The sequence below is a fragment of the Cydia splendana genome, chromosome 10 (genome assembly GCF_910591565.1).
Source record: "Cydia splendana chromosome 10, ilCydSple1.2, whole genome shotgun sequence".
NCBI lineage: Eukaryota > Metazoa > Arthropoda > Insecta > Lepidoptera > Tortricidae > Cydia > Cydia splendana.
Genome location: NC_085969.1, coordinates 15709127 through 15730787, shown reverse-complemented (window position 1 = coordinate 15730787; position 21661 = coordinate 15709127). Strand labels below are relative to the sequence as shown.

At 36.9% G+C, this 21661-nt stretch overlaps 1 protein-coding gene across 1 annotated transcript in view; it reads right to left on the bottom strand.

The window, feature by feature from the left end:
- Positions 1-254: 254 nt before the first annotated feature.
- LOC134794391 (spondin-2) overlaps positions 255-21661 on the bottom strand; it is a 63100-nt gene continuing 41693 nt past the window's right edge. Inside the window, exons 3-8 of the mRNA XM_063766199.1 lie at positions 19727-19926; positions 11751-11855; positions 9714-9893; positions 5250-5470; positions 4755-4939; positions 255-1719 (exon numbers count right to left, since the gene is read on the bottom strand). Coding sequence (XP_063622269.1) covers positions 1517-1719; positions 4755-4939; positions 5250-5470; positions 9714-9893; positions 11751-11855; positions 19727-19926 — 1094 coding nt within the window. The 3' untranslated portion in view covers positions 255-1516. The remainder of the gene's footprint in view (positions 1720-4754; positions 4940-5249; positions 5471-9713; positions 9894-11750; positions 11856-19726; positions 19927-21661) is intronic.

Here is a 21661-nt window from a genome sequence, read left to right as displayed (position 1 = left end):
AAGGTACCAAAATAGAGAACCCCGCAAAAGGCATTGCTGATCTATACATATATTAATCTAAGTACAGGCTTAACTAAATATCATTGACGCTTGCACCAAACCATCTGTGATATATTATTTGTTAACAATAAAAAAACTACTCGAAAATTAACAAATATCAAAAGATTCTCTCGCTATTAAAATTTCCATCGTTTAACCTTGAATGGAATTCCAAAGTTAGTTGTGTGTTTAAAGACTTTAGAGTTTTTATTCTATTTAATAAAATGAGTCAGTGCAAGAAACGTCAATATCTTAAATTAATATTAATTAAATAAAAGCTGCATCTTTGGAGCTATTTCCCTTCCCTGAACCCAGTAGATCACTATCATATTTATTGAGTTACTGTCACGAGTGAAACACTTAAGTAAACGATATGTTTATTTTATTATTTAACCCCCAGTGTATATTGTCAGGAAACCTTAATAAAAATATGAAATAGTTACAGCTAAAGACAGAATGAACTAAAAAATGGTTTAAGTTTATTTATATAGTCTAGCATAAGACACGATATTATTTTGTACTAGAGCTGAAAATGTAGGTACGTAATGTATGTAGAGAATGAACATATCCAGATAGAAAATAGATTAAAGGAAATCCTATATTAAATCATTGTTATGATATATATTTTCTGAAACTTAAGAGAAACTTATTTCCGACTCTGCTTAATCTTAATTTCACTTATTCTAACAATAATTGACAAACAAATGAAAATGATTTATAAGAAGCTTACGTAGTTACAGCGAAAAAATGACACCTCTATCTAATTTCGAACATCGACAGTCTCTTACTAAGTATTTTATACATGTTATTTTTAATTTATTTTTACACCTTTCCAATTTACATTGAAGTGAAAACATCGAATGAATTAGGAAGTGAAACTTAATTGAAGAAACATCTCTTTGGACGGACAGACACAGACGTAAAAAACAAATAGGTACTTACAAACAGGGAAAGTCTGAATAACATAGGTACTTATTCCAGGTATATTTTTTTATTAGAAAGAATATTACCTATATAAGGTCTCAAAGAACTGGTATAAACTTTTATCTATCATTGTGATTTAATTTTTGTAGCATTATATTTGCCAAAAAGAGCGACGTCTACGCACCGCAAGACAGATAATTTTTAGAGACTAACATCTTAAAAAGCTTAATAATACTCGTATTATTATAGTGATAGTTTTGCTGTGGGCGCTGACTGCAGCAGTACGCCAGGATGTCTAGACGGCGCTGCGGCTAAAATCGTTATATGCATGTCACGCCTCACCCATGTACATACGTGCAACACGACCAAATATAATGGTATGTATTCATGTTAGACTATAACAAACCGCGTTCTATATGTGCGCCTGTGTATATGTATACGCTTTAATTTAAGTTGCATTCATAGTTTGTCTCTAAAAAATCTACCACGGACCGTTACAATCATTAGACGCCGGTCTCATAAATTAATAGAAGATCTCCATCAAGAAACCGAATTACGTGAGATTGTTCCGCCAGTCGTCCGTGTTGGTGCAGTTTGTGAAGCACCACCGGGACTGCGCGGTGGGCGGGCAGGGCGCGCCGCCAGGTCGCTGGCGGCGCAGCACGCGGCGCGTGCGGTGCGCCGAGCCCACGCAGCCGCCGTCGGTGCGGCAAGTGCTCCACTCGCCCCAGTCCGACACCCGGCAGTCTAGCAGCTCTGGATAGAAATATACATATTTGAAGCAATTTCTAGATACGTAAGAGTGTAAAGTATTTTTCATTTTGAAGATTTACTATTAATTTCTAGTCAGGTAAAAAAGATAGGTTAATAAAATAAGGCAAATGTCTGAAATCTGAGAGGTCTGTGAGGGTGATTTGAACTTTATAAATAATTTTGTCTATTTCATAAAAAAAATAGTCCTTATGCTCTTTGGTTCATGTGTGTAAGATCAGAAAAGGGTCCTTATGCACAAGGAGCATATATTATGGACAAATAATTAAGTTAGATGTAAATAATAATGTACATATTATATAAGGACTAATTTATAATAATTGAATAAAATGTAAGTTGTAACCTGTAGTATATCATTACCAATAAAGGATGTCTATATTGTCTATGTCTATGTCTACCCATAATTAACATACCCGTAATCCAGACTGGACTGCAAAACGCCAATATCAAATAACGTTTACTGAATTACATCTAGTAAGTATTGGAATCACAATCAATTCGTGAAGTCAATCGGCATGGCGATTGAAGTGGAATTCACATATCAATTAATACTAAAACGTCCATATACAATTTAAAATGGACTACATTTATTTCCAAACAGATATAGCAACTGAGTAGAATTTGGTGAACGGTGTTAAAACACGCAACAATTTGTTACGTTTTGCTGACAGTCCTGTTAACACTGCTGGATACGTGTTAGTGTCTGCTCGCGTATACATAGTTGTTTTATTGGTTACACAATTCTACTACTTCTGACGACTGGTCTGGCCTAGTGGGTAGTGACCCTGCCTACGAAGCCGATGGTCCTGGGTTCGAATCCCAGTAAGGGCATTTATTTGTGTGATGACACAGATATTTGTTCCTGAGTCATGGTTGTTTTCTATGTATTTAAGTATTTATATATTATACATATATATCGTTGTCTGAGTACCCACAACACAAGCCTTCTTGAGCTTACTGTGGGACTTGGTCAATCTGTGCAAGAATGTCCTATAATATTTATTTATTTATTTACTATACTATGAACATGAAGTTTTATGTGGTTATTAACCCTCTGCGACTGATGTGCGGTCTATCAGACACCGCCAAATATTTTTTTTGTTGCTATGTCGGCGTACGGCGCGATATAGTTCTGTCTCGCTCATTACCTTCCTCACACGACTCGCGGCATCGGACATTGATGCCCAAGCGGCAATGTGGTGCATGCATCGAGAGATATGAGCTGCGGGTGTCCCACAGACGTGAGCACAGCAATAAGTCCTGGGTCTGACAGACCTCACCTCATAAAAATAAGTACTTGTTCATAGTGATTATGGGGTCTATCAGACGTCACCTCACAAAAATAGTAATGTTTCTATAGTGTCTGAGAGACCTCACCACATAAATAATTATATTTTACATAGTTGATAGACGAAAATCCTTTAAAATAAGTACCAACTTCAGGACTGATTAGTGCCTTATTCTGTCTTTAGATTTTCTGTATTTTTTTTTAAAGTATAAATATTATGTTCAAAAGAAGGAAAATTAATGAAGTTACTTGAAGTTTTTGGTTGTTAAGTTTTATTTTTAATTTTTTTGTTAGCCTAAGAACAAATTGTAAGAATCTGTGAACTCATTAAAATTTATTATATATTTCTTATGTATTTTATTTTAAACGTATTTTACAATTGAATTTATTAAATTATAAATGGATTGATTGTTATATAAAACAATAGTTACCATTTTGCCATTAGTTTATTTTTAATGAATTATCGAAAATGAGGTCTGATAGACACCACATCAGTAGAATCTCTCTAAAAAAGTCACCACAGTTGCAGAGGGTTAAAACAGAAACTATTCCAATTTGTCGTGAGTGTCGATATTTACATTTTCAAACCAACTTTAAACAGTAATAGTCCTTTTTTAATTCCTAACAACCAAATGTTTACATGCATAAAGTTTAAATAGTTTAATTATGAATATACTTAAACTGTATATAAGAATACATTTTTGCGAATGCGACAAAAGTAATGAAAAAAAAAAACGAAACAATATTTAACCATTGTTTAAATTTTAAATAGTCGACTCATAATATTGGTATAAACTGTAAGCTTAAACAAAAAAGGTTTCGTAATTTTAACTCGTGTCTTCCCATTTTTCCTCGCGTTAAGCCAGTCTGGGGGTTGCGGTCGATGAGAGGTAGACCGCCAATTATTGGCAGGGATTGTAAAGCACTTGTTTTATTTTATACAGGCTACAGCTGTTATACTGTGTCTATTTATTTTTTTAAATGTAACAAATTCAGGCACTTCAAAATCTTCAAATGAACGTCTTCGAAATAAAGTCTGATTTGATTAATATTGCAAAACTGAAATAAACTTTGGGACTACGTAGTTACTTTTTATCTAATTAAAACGTCTAATGAAAATTATGTTGCACAAGATTTTTTTACTTTGTAATTTGTAAAGTTAAATTAATAAATTACATGTAGAATGCAAATCCTTGCATCTCTATTTTTTCCGTTGACACTTACAAATGTAACCTAAGAGATTTAGTTCTATATTATGTATAATTATACTTACATAGCTAGACGCCTTAACGCCCCGAGCGTGCAAAATCGACCGCCATACTATTGGTCAAAACAACTGTATGGCGATCGGCGCCAGTATTGAGCCGTGGCCCGCTGGTAAGAGTACTTACTAGCTCTTTTTCGCTTTCTCCACTCAGCCGGGTCGGCGCGCAGCTTGCGCCGCCGCCGCGCCCGGTACCGGCGCGCTAGACTGCGGAGCGCCGATCTCTCGCTGGCGGTGGGGCCTGATGTTGGCAACTCGTTGGCTGAGCGCGGCTCTTCCGTTGTAGTACTTACTAGCTCTTTTTCACTTCCTCCGCTCAGCCGGGTCGGCGTTGTCGGCGCGCAGCTTGCGCCGCCGCCGCGCCCGGTACCGGCGCGCTAGACTGTGGAGCGCCGATCTCTCGCTGGCGGTGGGGCCTGATGTTGGCAACTCGTTGGCTGAGCGCGGCTCTTCCGTTGTAGTACTTACTAGCTCTTTTTCGCTTCCTCCGCTCAGCCGGGTCGGCGTTGTCGGCGCGCAGCTTGCGCCGCCGCCGCGCCCGGTACCGGCGCGCTAGACTGCGGAGCGCCGATCTCTCGCTGGCGGTGGGGCCTGATGTTGGCAACTCGTTGGCTGAGCGCGGCTCTTCCGTTGTACTAGTTGTTGTGTTTACCCTGAGAACAAATAACATGTAAAAGATATCTACAAGATCACAATTTGCCGACTAATTTTTGTTTGACGAATTGAAGTGAAAGTTTTTGATGCACCATACCAGCTATTCAATAAGAAAAGTCAGTCCTAATTACCGCCATAGCAATGTCTTATTAATTTTAAGATTATTGTTCAATGGGTGTTACCTCAAATTTTAAGCTAGTCCTTTAGCCCAAAAGAGGAACTTACAGAAAATAATAGCAGTTTCCATCAAGGACTTCAATGCTGTTTAAATTTAGGCAAAGTATTTAATTGTCCAAGAAACAAACTTACAGAAAATAATAGGAGTACGCTCCATCTGGTGTCGTCATAGCGCCTTCGGAATAAATCCTAGGCGCCTGTTCTTCTCTCTCGACCTCCTCTGCTATGGACAACGCTCTGTTCCCGTCAAGAACGTCAATGCTGTTGTGGCTGAGCTTGTCCAGCTGGAGCACGTCGTATCGTCGGTCGTCGCTGTCGCGGTGGAACACCTCTGACAGCTCGTATTCGCGCAGCTGTGGAAGAATGTTTTGGTAAGTTTTGCTTTTCTACGTGTAACTTTGAGGGATAAGATATGATCGGATCTCAATATATCTTTGCCCTATTTTTTTAAATCGATATCTGATGAGGGGTGAGTTTTTTGTATACATTCTCATTTTTTTTGGACAATGTATGTCTCAAAATTTAAATATCAGGGAATTATAATTTAATGATTTTTATGCATTATGCAACAGCAGAACCTAGTATATAAATAATCTCAAATACCGCTTATTTCAGATAATATCTACGGTAGTAGCTTAAAGTAGGAATCTATTAAGACATTGTGTAATTAGCATTTAAACGTGAGAAGAAATACCAAAACTTTGGTGTCAAAATATTTAATTTAATTATAAAATTACTCCAATATAATTTTGTGATAAATTAAAGAGTGATGCACACAAAATTGTAGCGAACTTAGGTTAAATTATAGCACACAGTACACGACTGTAATCTAACTCTCAACAATTCAGTTTGTTCACGAGACCAATGCTCCTTTGTCTCCAAAGAAAATTAAAAATAAAAACAAAACGAATGTTATTAGGTTAACAGTAGTATAATTTGAAACAGTACGTCAGTAGCAGCCATCGGTACGAGTAAGGCGAAGACTTAACGTTACAAATTACGCAATTTATATCTGTCTGACGCAGGGCTAATGTGTTGTCAGCTGTATTGCGGAATTCCACTCCTACTGGAACCGGGTGTAAACAAAAAAAAACTTTTATTCTAATTATGTTTTTAAAATTAATCAAATTAATTTTAAAAGACATATTATGATAGATAATTTAAATGCTAAAAGTATAGTTTCTGACTAAATTCTGACTTACATTTAACAACATCTTGCAGGCGAAATATTATTTTAGATTATCGCAAAAGGAAACATTTTTGTGCTATAAGTGTTGCTTTAAGCGTTACATATCGCAATGTGGAATTACAGTCTTTATAATAAAAACAAATGGGTTTCGGTTATTAAAAATAATCTTTGAATTAAATACATGAAACTACACACACAGTGAATATGGATTTTATTTACACTATGTACTTATTTCGTTAGTAAAGCATTCCTGCAGGAATATCTACAGAACAACGTAATAAAGGCCATATTCTGTCGAAAAAAAAACTGTAATATCTTGGATCAGTCGAACTTTTAAGTAGTAAAGTAGATTTGTCTACTCTATTAATTACTCTATTTTTATTGTGAAAGAATACTAACTTCACCTATTTCTTGACATATTTTTATATCAAATAGATCTAGACATTCCTTTAAAATTGTATTTAAAAAACACAGCAATCGCATTAGAGCGAAGGAGAAGAAACCTGCAAGGATAAGGCTGAGACGCTAACCGTTTGAAAGCGATACACGAGAATGTTCTTTGCTTATTACGTAATGATGTTACTATTATCGTTTGTCTTCTTACGCTGAGACATTTGAGAAACATCGCAAATTTTACACCGTTGATATAAACCCTCGTATTGCTTATGTCAGAATTGTAATAAATTACAGGAGGATTAAACTTGACATTTAGAGAAAGGCAATTTGAGGCAAATCAAAAACAAAAATGATGAATGCATAGAATCAGGCAAAATTGTTATGGAATTTAGAATTTACACATGTTTATACTAAAATTAATATAAAGCATAAGGAAAACCAGCACAAAAGATTTAGATTTTTGGCACGTGTATTTTATTCATTAACGAATTCAGCACGTATTTTTATCATTTTAATCAGAAATCAGTTTTGCTTATTGAAAACATAACATAATAGTATCTGTATAAAAGTTTGGGTAAAATCAAAGTTTTTCGTTACTGATTAATTATCACTACATTTTTACTGATCTGATTAAGAGTATTAAACTAATTCCTGTCCCACTGCCTCAAAAAAAGTAATAATTAAATTACTTTCAAATCTTGACCTATATAAAACATCATCACCGACTATATAAAAACATTTTTAATCATGAAACAACCAATTGCTTGCAGTATCAGCGCCGTCTTCAAATAGAAAGTGTGACACTACGCCACCAAATCAGAAAAACCGGCCAAGTGCGAGTCGGACTCGCACACGAAGGGTTCCGTACCAGTATCTATAAAAACGGTCACCCATCCAAGTACTGACGCCGCCCGACGTTGCTTAACTTCGGTCAAAAATCACGTTTGTTGTATGGGAGCCCCACTTAAATCTTTATTTTATTCTGTTTTTAGGGTTCCGTACCTCAAAAGGAAAAAACGGAACCCTTATAGGATCACTCGTGCGTCTGTCTGTCTGTCTGTCCGTCTGTCACAGCCCATTTTCTCCAAAAGTACTGGACCAATTAAGTTGAAATTTGGTACACACATGTAAATTCGTGACCCAAAGACGGACATCTTACGTAAACAAATTAATTTTAAACACGGAGGCCACTTTTGGGGGGTAAATGAGAAAATTAAAAAAAAATGTTTTTTAAACTATATCGTGTTACATATCAAATGAAAGAGCTCATTTTGAGAAGCTCAAATATATATTTATTGTAATTTTAAAATAAATAGTTTAGAAATTATTTAAGAAAATAGCCAAAATATGACCATTCCCCCCCCCCCCTTTATCTCCGAATCTACTGGGTCTAAAATTTTGAAAAAAATATACAAAATACTTCTTTACCTATAGATGACAGGAAAACCTATTAGAAATATGCAGTCAAGCGTGAGTCGGACTAATTACTTAGTTTTTGATCCGACCCCTACGGGTTTATTAAAGGCAATTCAATCGCGTTTCACATACAAGGTGGTCCAAACCTTGACGTACAGAATTTTTTTAGATTCGTCACGTCGTGGGCTATCAGAATATACCCCCATGTATGTTAGCCGATATTTAGCAGTTTTCGAGTTATGAATTTTTTAACTTTTGTTAAGAAATTCCGGGGTGAAGCTTTGCTTTGCTTTTATGCCTTCTAGGTAATTATTGTTGGTGGTATTTGCACTGATAACACGAAATAGCGATGGGGAAGTGATCCCATAAAATTACAGTAGGTATTGGAGCAGGTAAAAATTAACCCTTTGTAGATAACAACCCGTCGCGACGCGGGTCCAGTTAAGATAATGAATAAGTTAAGCAAAATGATGCTTGGTCAATCACATGGCACAATATTAATTTCTCGTGGTAATTTCTGTTTGATTAACGTTAGGAATAACAAGAGGATTTTATTTAATGAATTACTAATTTGGAAACTTTCCACCTCAGTTCCTTTGACCGGCGACTCTGTCAAATTAGACTATTAAGTATCACTATTTTACCTTTTTAAAAACTTAGGGTCTAGCAGTTTCTACAATAACCATGTCCTTGAAATTGCTTGTATTTTTTATTTATTTAGGTAAGCGCAAAGTCTAAGCTTGACATGCTTGAACGTAAAATTTTGTCGTTTCCTTTTTTTTCCAACTCACAACAGCCAAGTGAAGTTGCTGATTTTTTTAGCAACTGCGCCGTTTGTCAAGGATTATGTTACAAAAAGAAACATTCAAAAAACTTCAAGTTTTTTTTTAAATAAATTAATTGCTTCATCCCGGAATTTCTTAACAAAAGTTAAAACTTTAAAAAATCATAACTCGACAACTATGAAAAATCGGCTGACGTACATGGGGTATATTCTGATAGCCCACGACGTGAGGAATCTAAAAAAATTTGGACGTCAATAAAAACAATGTTAAAAGTTGGGTAATGTACGGAACCCTTGGAACGCGAGTCCGACTCGCACTTGGCCGGTTTTAGTATTTGTTGTTATAGCGGCAACAGAAATACATCATCTGTGAAAATTTCAGCTATCCCAGATCACGAGATACAGCCTGGTGAGTGGTGACAGACGGACGGACGGACGGACGGACGGACAGCGGAGTCCTAAGGGTAAAACGGGACCCTATTACTAAAATAGGGTCCCGTTTTACCCTTTGGGTATGGAACCCTAAAAATTACTTGTAAGTACTTACCTACCTCTACTACTAATCTCTTAGGGTAAAGACGAGTACAATAAGCCCCCGGCCGTTTATATAAGAGGTGTGGGACGTAAATCCTTGCGGTCGTGAACGCGTGGGTTGTTAGTCGAATACATACCTTTATGAACTGTAAAGTGGCTATGGGCGGCAGCCTCCTCAGGTGCGGGTAGAAGAAGGAGCCAGCGGGATGTGAAGGGTACTTGGAGGTGATGCGGTAAGCGACCAAATCCTTGCCTTGTTAGTCGAATAGGTACATACCTTTATAAACTGGAAAGTGGCTATGGGCGGCAGTCTCCTCAGGTGCGGGTAGAAGAAGGAGCCAGCGGGATGTGAAGGATACTTGGAGGTGATGCGGTAAGCGACTCCTTGAGGAGCCGTCGGCCAGTTGGGTGCTGTGAACGTGAACCCGTTGTCTGTGCCCGCATCTAATGGGTCCACCTGAGGGAAAATAAATTGTTAAGCAGTGTACATTAACAAACCTGGGATAACTCGGGGCACTTAAACTAAAGTGACGTGGCAAAATATTTTTGTTACTGTCAACATAAATGTTCTACAAAATAAATATTTTTATACAAAATTCTATAAAGGTGTTTTTTCGAAACAAATATTTTATTTCTACACCAGGTCAGTATTTCCACATTGGCACTAAATGTTTTATTCTAATAATTTTATATCGTTATTTATTATTTCTCAAATATTACTCCATCTTCATTTATTGCTTAAAGTACATAAAAAGTGAAATTTACCTTAAGTCATAAAGTCTTATATATCGACATCTTTCTTATCGATATCAAATCCCTAGAATGTGCCCCGAGTTATCAGGTTTTATAATATTATCATCACAATAGCCTACTGCTGAACAGGGCGCGTCCCAAAGCATACTTTATCTAATGTTTTGCGTATTTAGTTGTCCTTTTAACGGCCTCATTAGCCTAGTCGGTAGTGGCCCTGCCTACGAAGCTGCATATATGTGTTTCAAAGCAATTTTTTTCCTGAGTTATGGATGTTTTTTATATATTTATACTATTTATATACTATTTATATTAAGGGCTGATTTAGACGGCGCGCGAGCTCGCATGCGATTTTAGTTACATTGCGGACTGTGGATTACGTCCAATTCAACCGACCAATCAAAACCCACAATGGTATGAAACTCGCATGCTCCTTCACAGTCTGATTAGAAACCGAATTATAGTAAGTCCATTCATTATTAGTTGAGTGTGCTCAGAGCATAAAAAGGTCAACCACGGCATTGCATGAACAAGAGATTTCCTTTGGCAGGATTGGTCCTTAGGACCCAAGGATGGATTTAAGAAGTGGAGCCACCCAGATTTTTGATGCAGGTGGGGGGTGCGGGGGTTTTAAGCGTCGGCGACGTCTGATGTTAATAATTGTTTAAGTTTAGGTTCTATGTGAGGTTTAGTATCATTTTCAAGTAAATCAAAGATGTAGACATAGATTTCATCTAAATCGGTTCAGCCGTTATTGATTCCCCATACACTCTTACACCTTCCTTTTCACTTTTAAGAGATTTTTTTTTGAATAAAAACTATCCTATGTTCTTCCCCGGGACTCAAAATATCTCTATACCAAATTTTATCTAAATCGGTTCAGCGGTTATTTAATCCCCATACACATTTCCACCTCCCTTTTCACACCCTTAAAGGATGATTTTTGAGATTTAAAGTAGGCTATATTATTCCCTGGAACTCAAACTATCTCTGTACCAAATTTTAACTAAATTGGTTTAGCGGTTTAAGCGTGAAGAGGAATTAAAAAAAAAGTATTTTTTTTTCATATTTTATGTGTTTTTACTTCGGAATGGTGTCATTATGATATCAGAAATGAATTCGGCATCCCCGATTTATACGAAAACGATACCAAACTTGACATAGTAGCTTTAATGATATAGATATCAAGATCAAGTTGAGAGCCCCCCCCCCCCCCCCTCCCCCCTAAAAATTTACATCAAAAATCTCGGAGGCTCCTCTTCTTAAATCCATCCTTGGGTCCTAAGGAGCAATCCTGCCAAAGGAAATCTCTTGTTCACGCAACACCGTATTTTAGGCCCAGCACCATCCGCTATATTAAATGTCGTGAAATAATAGTCAGAAGCCATTCGGTTCCGTTAATGGACAAATTGTGGTATCTAACATGAGGTTTTACTTAAAATCTCTTCTCAATTTGATCGATCGATCAGATTGATCTATTTTATTGGCTATAATAGCACGGCTTTTGTCCAGCAATATACGTCTTTTGTTGACGAACTTTTACATAATTAGATAATTCTAATACCTCTATCGTAATGCTGTCCAGCCAATTGCCGTCCACACAGAGGTCGAAGCTATCCACCCCCACAAACCAGTCGGGGGAGGGGATCATCCTGGCCATTACTGATACCTGAAACAAACATTTGATATTATTATAATATTTCTTGTTATTTAATTAGGTACCATTCGCGTTAGGTGTCTTCACTAAGTATGTCGTTGTCGTATGTCCTTCGGTATGTCGGAATATTCGTTAGCAATCGCTTTTATGGGAACTATGTATAATTGACTTTTTCATACCATGTGAGCGAGAAGATATGATATTTAAATTATATAAATCATGAATAGAAGCAGAAAAATGTATAAACAGCTATATCCTTATAATATCCACCCGTCTTCGATTACTATAAATTAGAAATTAGACAGTTGTTTGAAAAGCTATGTTTGGTATGGAAGTCACAGTATTGGTATTGAAAGTATATAGTCACGCACTAAAAGGAAAATCAATATGTTATTGTTTAGATGTGTCAGATTTGGTTTGTTTGCAGGGTGGCCCAAAAATGCGTCGAGATTTATTTACTGCGGCATATTGTTGATAATATTAACAAACGTTTGAGTTTGTGTATCAAAGCTAAAGAACAATGTTTTGAAGATAATACGTTTTGTAAATACTTAAATGATTGTAGTTTTTAATAACATTTTGTAAAAAACGTTTAAGTAAGATAAATATTCATAAAAAAATATTTGTCTACGTATTTTTTTTGTATGTACATAATTCTACGTGTTTTTTCCGTAGCAAAGCGTAATCCCTCTCAATGAAAGACAAAAAAGATCAGACGCAATTATTTCTAGACGGTTTTGCCGGTACTATTTAAGAGCCCATCAACGTGCACATGCTAAATAATCGTGATTATTTAAATTTTACGAAAGATATTTAAAAAAGAGGGCCGCTACGTACTGTATTTTGCGTCCAAAGTTAAAACGGCCGTTTTTGTTTTGAGTTCATAGATCGACGAATTCAGCATCATAAAAACTAGTTCAATGTATTCAAAAGGTACTTCAATACAAAATACAGTACGTACTTTTAGCGGCCCCCTTTTTTCAATACCTGTCGTTAAATTTAAATAATCACGATTATTTAGCAGTGGCGCTAGTGTGCACATTGATGGGCTCTTAAATAAATCTCATCACACGTCAAGCGCGCAGGCTCCGCGCAGGTGAGCCGTGGTTTAGACAGTCGGTAATTAATATGTCCGGGGCAGGCGCGTCCTGCCCGGAGCCTTACTGAGCCTTTGGAACTCGGGATTGTAATATAGGTAACCATACCCGTTATCACAGTTGAAATTTATTGAAAATCAGGGTTGGCTTAAGTATCTAAGTTAAGTATCATAAGGAACCCAAAATTCACAGTGAACGTGATTCAGTCAATTCACAATAAAAAGAGCATAATGTTATGTGTTTTCCGAGCAAAGCTCGGTCTTCCAAGTACCTACTTTATCTAGGAAACTAATGATGAGCGCTAAACTCCAATCATTTTATTTCCTTCAGTCTACAGTATTCATTTCATCTATAAAAACATACCTAATTGTATATTCGCTGCACAGATGATGTTCTTAAAATTAAATAAGTAATTATAACCTTTCTAGGGCGTACCAATATATTCATACCCGAAGATATAAAATATACCAAATACCGGATGTATTTTGTTACGCCCTGTGAATAGCATGTACCTATTTATTTCTGTGTTGAAATTAGCTACCAGGCATTTAAATGGGATTTTTGTTTAAAAAATATTTTACTTGGAATATTTTACATTACATTTAATGATCAAAGCATGCGAAAGTAATAAAAGTATCTGCTACACTGGAATACTTATCCAAATAGAGATATATCTCTATAGTCCGCGCTCAAAAGTATGTGTACAGTCTAATTATTCTACTTACAGACACATATCTCTATTTCTTAAGCTGTTAGTAAATGGTGGATACTTTTGACGCGTAGTCTAATCCGCTACTTTTGATGCTGACTTACATGTTCATATCTCCCTGAACATGATTTTTATATTACAAAAATACACGATACCTACTGATCATATTATATTATATATAAGCACACTCGAAACTCAGGAAATTAAATGGATAAAATTTTTTCAATTTTTTATATCGATTATAAATGAAATAAAAGCGGTATTTTTAATAGTTTTAAATATTACACGATTTTTTTAAATTCTCATTTGCAACAAAATACATTCTCGGGGAAAATAATATAATACCTATTTACCTATACATATATATTTTACTTTGGGTGAGTAAATACCTACTTAATATTGGTTTTTATTAATTACTTACTTATTAGAGGGACTACAAGAATAAATTATTAAAGCATTTGCAATTTGAAAGGTAAGTATGTTATAGATAAAAAATCTTCAAAGAAAAAGAAAATTCATTAAATTCGTTTTACATTTCATTTTAAATCTCCGTTTTTAATCCACTTCCCGTCCCGGCACACGCGCCTAATCAGTCCTCCCCTGAGGATGCTACTTACGGTGCCTTCGTCAAATTACGCCCCACATTACATTCATTTCACATAATTAAAATGGAATTGACATAAATTATTTCCGCAGGGACCCATTTCTTAAAGCGCTATTTAATTATGTGCCTGAGTTATTTTCACATTTTTTAAATATTTATTCAAAGTCAGCAAGCAGTTCTTTTTATTTCTTATAAACCAATTACTCGAATTAAATCCTTAATTCTGACGTTACACGGCAAAAGGTACCTTATGGCGGCTGGCGCTTACGTCGCATAGCGCCGCAATAATATTGGAGCGGCGTTAATAATATTTAGCGAAAGCGCCAACCGTGGGACGTCACAATTATTCTTCTTCGAGAACTTTGTCCAACTTGAAGGTAAAAACAAATCACGGTCCCGCCGGACATCCGTCAACACCCACAAACCTAACCAAGGATGTCATTCCCATCGCCTACCAACCATAAGCGACCCAAATGCTCAGGTCAACCTGTATGTATGCCTCCTCGGTTTATATATAGTCCTCCATGTCGTGTCCGACAACGGCGACCTTCACAAATTCCTCTGATGAGCACGTATATGGCTCGCAAAACCGAACTTAGTTTTAAATGTCCGATCGCACTGTGCACAGTAAAGCTGCCCTTGGCCGTTATAAGTGTAAGCGTAGGACGGCTTAGGTCGAGACTTCCGTTGAAGGCGCTTTTGGTCCAGGTGTTCAAGTCGAGTTTCTTCGAAAGTAGCTACACCTTCTCTTACCTTATTGCGCCATTCCGATCTCTTAACCGCAAGCTCCTCCCAACGCTCAGATGGGATGTCGCAAGCTTTGAGATGACGCTTCAGAACGTCTTTATATCGCAGAAACTGTCCCCCGTGACTACGTTTCCCATCCTTGAGTTCCGAATAGAAAACGGATTTAGGGAGTCTACAGTCATCCATGCGACAGACGTGGCCACTCCAACTTAGTTGGCTTTTCATTAGAATGGCCTCCATACCGGACATATTGGCTCGACGTAATACCTCCGTGTTAGTCACACGATCTTGCCACTTAATTCTGAGTACGCTGCGTAAACAACGCATGTGGAAAGTGTCAAGCTTTCTGATGTCTCCCTTGTACAGGCACCAAGACTCTTAGAAGAAATTTCGTTATCGGCCTCTCTATCACTCTTGCGTATTCTAGTGATATAGAAGCAAATGAGTTTGTGGACTGATGAGCACACGCCTAGAACTACGTGAACGTGACCTTAAGATTCTTTAGAATTTGTAGTTTGTAACATAACAAAACACAACACCTCTTTATTGCACAACCTCAATAAAATTTTACAAGGAAACAAACATAATACATAAAGACAGAGGTAGAGCTAGACCAAGAAAAGTCTGCAGTGATTTTGATAGCCCACGCAGTGGAAGTGTAATTTATACGTCATAATTTCATAGAAGTTTGACATTTAAAACAACATTTGCACTGAGTGGGCTATCAAAATCGCTGTAGGCTTTTCTTGGTCTAACTCTACCTAAAAAAGGCGGCCGTATCGCTAAGAGCGATCTCTTCCAGACTACCTTCAGGTGCTAGTTTCTCAAAAGCTTGTAACTTGTAATACAAGTGGAAGTCCCTTTCTAACAAAAGCTGTCAAAAAGTGACATCCGCTTGTATTACAAGTTACAAGCTTTTGAGAAGCCGGCCCCAGGTAGTAGAGAAATGAAACTTCAAAAACAACACTTAGACAATAAAATACTTACACAATATTTTTTTTTACACCACATCGGTGGCAAAGAAGCATACGGCCCGCCTGACGGTAAGCAGTCACCGCAGCCTATGGACGCTTGCAACTCCAGAGGTGTTACATGCGCGTTGCCGACCTTTTAAAAACCTGTACACTCCTTTTTTGAAGAACCCCATACTGTAGACCCTCGAGAAAACCTCAGAAGGGAGCTCATTCTACAGCCGGAGCGTCCGCGGGAGGAAATTACTCTTAAATCGCACAGTACGCGACCATTTAGGTTCTAGGGTGTGAGGATAAACACCCTGCCGACGGCGAGCGGTGCGGTGAAGTAGATATAATTTCAGACCTCACTAATATACACGATATAAATCACAAACAGAAAAGTAGATATAAGTTAGGCATACAGTCGATGGTCTGGTCTTTTCACTAAAGAAACTACACAATAACATAACACACTGGTTTAATTGAGTAGCGCGCTCATTGAGCTTAGTGAACACTGTCCAGACCTTAGTTTAAGTAGGTCCCAACTGTCGCCCCAACTTCCGATATTGCTGTTTGCGTATTATAGAAGTTTGCGGAATTATTCGAGTTCTTGTTTACCGAGTTGGTGTCTCCAACACCGAGGTGTGCCGTATAGGTTAAGTGGTAAGTGTGAACTCCAAGATTATTATGTGTTATTTGGGAAAGTTATAATTAGTCTGCCGTCTTAACTAGGTTTAAAGATAATCCTTGGCTGTATATGAATTTAAGCCATACTCTTATTTTATACAAAAATATTATATCCTAATTATTATATGAAAAAATGATATCCAAAATAAGTGTTTTGAGGAATTCATTCGCAGCAGCTGGAAATATTTTTAACGCCTTGATTTGGTCCTAAATTCGTATCATCCGATGACGATTTACGTAATCCGCTGGTGCAAAAAAAACTTGGAGCTACTTTAAAGAATACATCATTAAAACAAGCCAAAAGAAACACCATGGTCAAAAATACATTTTCATAACCTTGATTGACCCTATCTTTCAACTAATAAAATTTCTTTATAGAAGGACATAAAAAAGAGAGCAGCAAATTACATATAGGTACCTACCCTAATGCAAGTATACACCCAAGTATTCCACTTCGCAGTCAATCCATTTAGCTAGCCTAATGACCATTTCCGGTTTGAACAATGAATTTACGTGGAACTTACATACACTACCTTTCAGGCATTACGTCCGAAAGCCCAATCCATTTAGCCCGGCCCTACTCACGTACAGAAAATGTCCGTCAAACTGGGTCTGAAGGCCAGTGATCATTTTGCTCATCACTAGATGGTTATAACATGACTAACGGTTACAACATGAGTAGCACAAGTACAACTGTTTATGAGTACGCGAACGCTGGATTCAATTACGTGAACGTTGCTAAAAATATTAAGAAAAATGCATATTCAAGAAATATGAGCTGCACTTTATGAAATAAACTGAGAACTACGGTTGGTCGCGTATAACTAAACAAGTATGAGAGGTATGAAAGCGCTTAACTATATGGTGGAGATTGCGAGATGGGCTGATTTAGACGGCGCGTGAATTCGTATCCGATTTTAGTTACTTTGAGGACTATTGGTTGCATCCAATTCAGCCGACCAATCAATACCGCAATGTAATGAAACTCGCATGCGAGTTCTCGCATCGTCTAAATCAGCCTTAAGTATCCTTAATGTTACGAAGTCTATGGAAGGTAGTCTATGGTTGAGGGTTATTGAGTTTGCTCCCTAATAAACAATATCAATACGTCTCAGATACATAAGTGTATTTTCTGATACGGATAAATCAATCTCGGTAGGCTGCAGTTACCGATAGTTATTGGTAATCACATCTGGTTCGTTTCGCTATCGCACAATATCCATAGGTACTTATCTACAAGTACCTATGGATATTGTGCGATGAAGCTGAAAGGGCGGTAATGTTGGAAATACGCAAGGCTATCCAAAAATAGTATTTCATAGACCCAAGAATAAGATGTGTAAATATTGATACTCATATTATTATTTTGTGTCATTTTACCATTCAATATTAATATGTACCTCAATATTATTATTATGTAACGCAATGAACGTTTCGATGGGCACGTATGAAGCGCAACTTGACAAAGCTAGAAAGCAGAAAGAGAACGTATATAAGTATTGTGGAGAGCCAACATAATTTTTACCGTTCCGCTGTCTGTATATTATTTAGGAACAAATAATTACTCGAAGTAAATACTTGTAGACCATATAATTTAATACAATATTACAACCCGATACCTATCGATGCGTCATACACACTGCACTGCATGCGTCATACTATAAACGTTCTTGCATTCAAGTAAAGCAACGTTCGATTTAAACACACGACATTTCCCGCCATCGCTATTGCCGTTAATTGTAAACGAACCGAATTGGACAGATAAAACAAACGCGATGCGAACGCGATAAAACCGCAAGTTTTTAAGAAACAGTACCTACTTACCTTTACTTTTCCGAATTAAGCATGCAGGTTATAGACGTGTTTAGCTTCATTTCATTTACGCACCGTTTCTTAAGCTTTTTCAGTTACGATACCGGAAAATGTGTAAAGTCCTGTAAGTTAAAATAGACAAAGTAAGTAGGTACATATATTATATCCGGGACAAAAGAAATAGCTTGGAAATTCCATACAACTGGTATTTGTAATTTATTAAATCCATTTCATTTGTAATCGGGTTAATCCCTTTGAATGTCCTTGTCAAAAATTTGCTGCTGAATTAATTACCTTGAAATTGTAAATTACAGTCCAAATTCTCTGGGACGTGTACGTACGTACAGGACAAGGCATACGAAAGGTAGCGTCCTGTTCCCGAATTAGTCAGGGTTTTCCTTTTGTTCAGAGTCAAAATACTGCTCATAATATTCTCATCATATTAAAACCTCCCCCTTTATTACAAATTTGAATCGATACTTTTTTACTCGACAACAACAGTTTGACGTATCGTAATTGTTGTTTGCTCCCGAGGGCTTTAATTAGTGGTGAAATATGATATTTCCAGGCATTGTGGAAGGCTTTGTGTTATAAGTACCAACGTTGGTTAAATTGGGGAGTTATTGGCGTGCAAAAGTTTCGTTTTACTGTTCTGTATTTTGGGGATGTTTGTTAACGGATTCAGATTGTACTGTGTTTGCGTAGTTGTTATCTCTCTGTATTATATAAGCAACTTTTAATGACTCCGTGAACGCTTTCGTTTCGTGTTCCCTGCATATATATTTTTGAAAAGACACTCTATGTTGTAATAAGCATGGAGAATTTGAGTAAATTCGAAAAGAGGGCAGTTACGAAATTCCCAAATTTCATAGGTATATTTCAAGAAAGAAAAGCATTAGAGTCAGACCGTGAATTTTAAACGTCAAACTTCTATGAAATTATGACGTATAAATAACACTTACACTGCGTGGGCTATCAAATCCGCTGCAGACTTTTCTTGGTGCGACTCTAGACAATATCTACTAATACGCCCCTTTGATAAACGTTGCATTTGGTGATGTTGCCAGAAATTACACAAAATAGTTTAGTACCTTTACAAAGGTTGACATCGACAAAGAAAACTACATTAATCCCTCAGCCGCCGCGGTGATTATATTCCTAAATACGTATAGTGGTAAGCGCCGAGCCAAGAACTTCTGCGCGCCAGACTAGAACCTTTGGTCTACATATAAGACAAGACAAGTTGAAGTATTCGCTTGATTGACGTCACTTACCCTTGAGTGGTTCCCATCAACAAAGAATTCAGCCTCCGTCCGGCCCGCGCCCTGCATCACAGCGGGCGCGCCGAACACATCCATAGTGCCCGGCGCTGAACCGAGCGCGTCAGCGCGCCCGGATTCAGCGAACTGACGGACTGGGGACGAGACCCGGCGGCCTAGGCGGAACAACACGTATGAGCGGTCGTGGGAGACGCCTGGAACAAAAAAAAGCAAATACCTATATATAAAGTTAATCCATACACAAAAAGTATTATTTAAAATAGGTACCTTTTCATCAACATTTTACTACACATATGTACCTACAATGCATAATACACAAGCATTGCTAAACTTATTAAAGCAGCAGCCTGAAAATTATAAATGAATCGGGATGACAGAACGAAAAGTCATGTGATAATTCAATAAGGCCCCCTGGGGGCGTAGCCAAGATGACAATCGTACATCGACGAGCGCTAAATGAAAAGTAATAATTTGCAAGACCGAAGTGATCCCATAAGTGTTCCGTGAACAAAGTTTTGTACGGAACACTAAAAATTTATCGGGATGACAGATGCTACGAAAAGTCACGTGACTGTTTCCATACATTATTTAAGTTTCAATTGGCCTTTTCTATCAATTATTGTCATCTCGGCTAGTCCCTGGTATCATTTTTTCAATGAAGTGTTAAATAGAGACATTTAATTTAGACTTTAGAAATGAGTATACTAATCTACTACTTACATTGGGTATAAAATAATAAACAAAAAAATGTTAATTTAATCCAATCTTCTTCTTACATACACCAAATCATCGAAGCCACCGGTAATTCACCAATCAACATTGACGAAGGATTTTTGGGTAGGTAGCTAGTTAAAAGTAAGGATGCACTCAAATACGTAAATAGAAATCACCAAACATTGCAAAGTAAAATGCGATTTCTGAAAGTACTGTCCCTATTGGATCTCTTTTGAGATGCAAAGACGGAATGAAAAAGCAATAAAAACTTTACGCTGCCAGCAATTGGTCCACGACTATTCGCTGAGCTGTGGGTAAGTACGTACTATCCGGTTTAGGGTTCAGTTCGAGATGTTTGATTAAAGTTCATATAAAGCGGTCAACCAGTTCCGACAACTAGGCACCTACTAATATGCATTGTATGCATAATATTATTTAAAAAATATTCATTGAGACAATTTATTTTAATTCCATATCTTGTTAGTATCATTTAAACTCGGAACCCTATAAACTAAATGCTAGTACCTAAAGTTGTAACAAAATTAAAACTAAAAATAACAATTTATTAAGTAAGTACCTCATTATTTTACACTGCTCATTACAATACTGACCCAATGTCTTTATAAGACAGTCACGGCTTTCGGCTACCATCCTCAGGATGCTGTTATTAAAATACTGCAGTTAGACCAAGACAAGGCTGCAACGATTTTGATAGCACACGCAGTGCAAGTGTTATTTTAAACGTCAAACTTCCATGAAAAAAAAATCAAAATCGTTGCAGATTTCTGTTGGTTTAACTCTAATAACTTTATTAAAACTAAACTTGCCAAAATGGACGTATGAATATAAAATTAAAGCTAAATTGCGTTGGGATTTGCCGCTTTCTTGTTTTTTATAGTTTACCGAGGTTTAATTAAATTTTTCGCAGCGCTATAAAAATCTCTCTCACCTGTATTATCAGGGGCTCTGTCTCGGTTACGCTTTAATTACGGGCTTTATGCAGGTTTTATCAGTATTTTTGTATAATTAAAGTTTAACTAAGGTAATTGCATGATACGAGTATCTTAACGTTACAGCAAAGATTATTAGGTTCACTTGCGCATTCCAGGGTTAACCATCTAACTCGGAGTTACAGTATAGTTTAATCATGTATTAAACGATTAACTCCGAGTTAGTTGGCTAACCCTGATCCTAAGCCAAGAAAAGAAAAAAAAA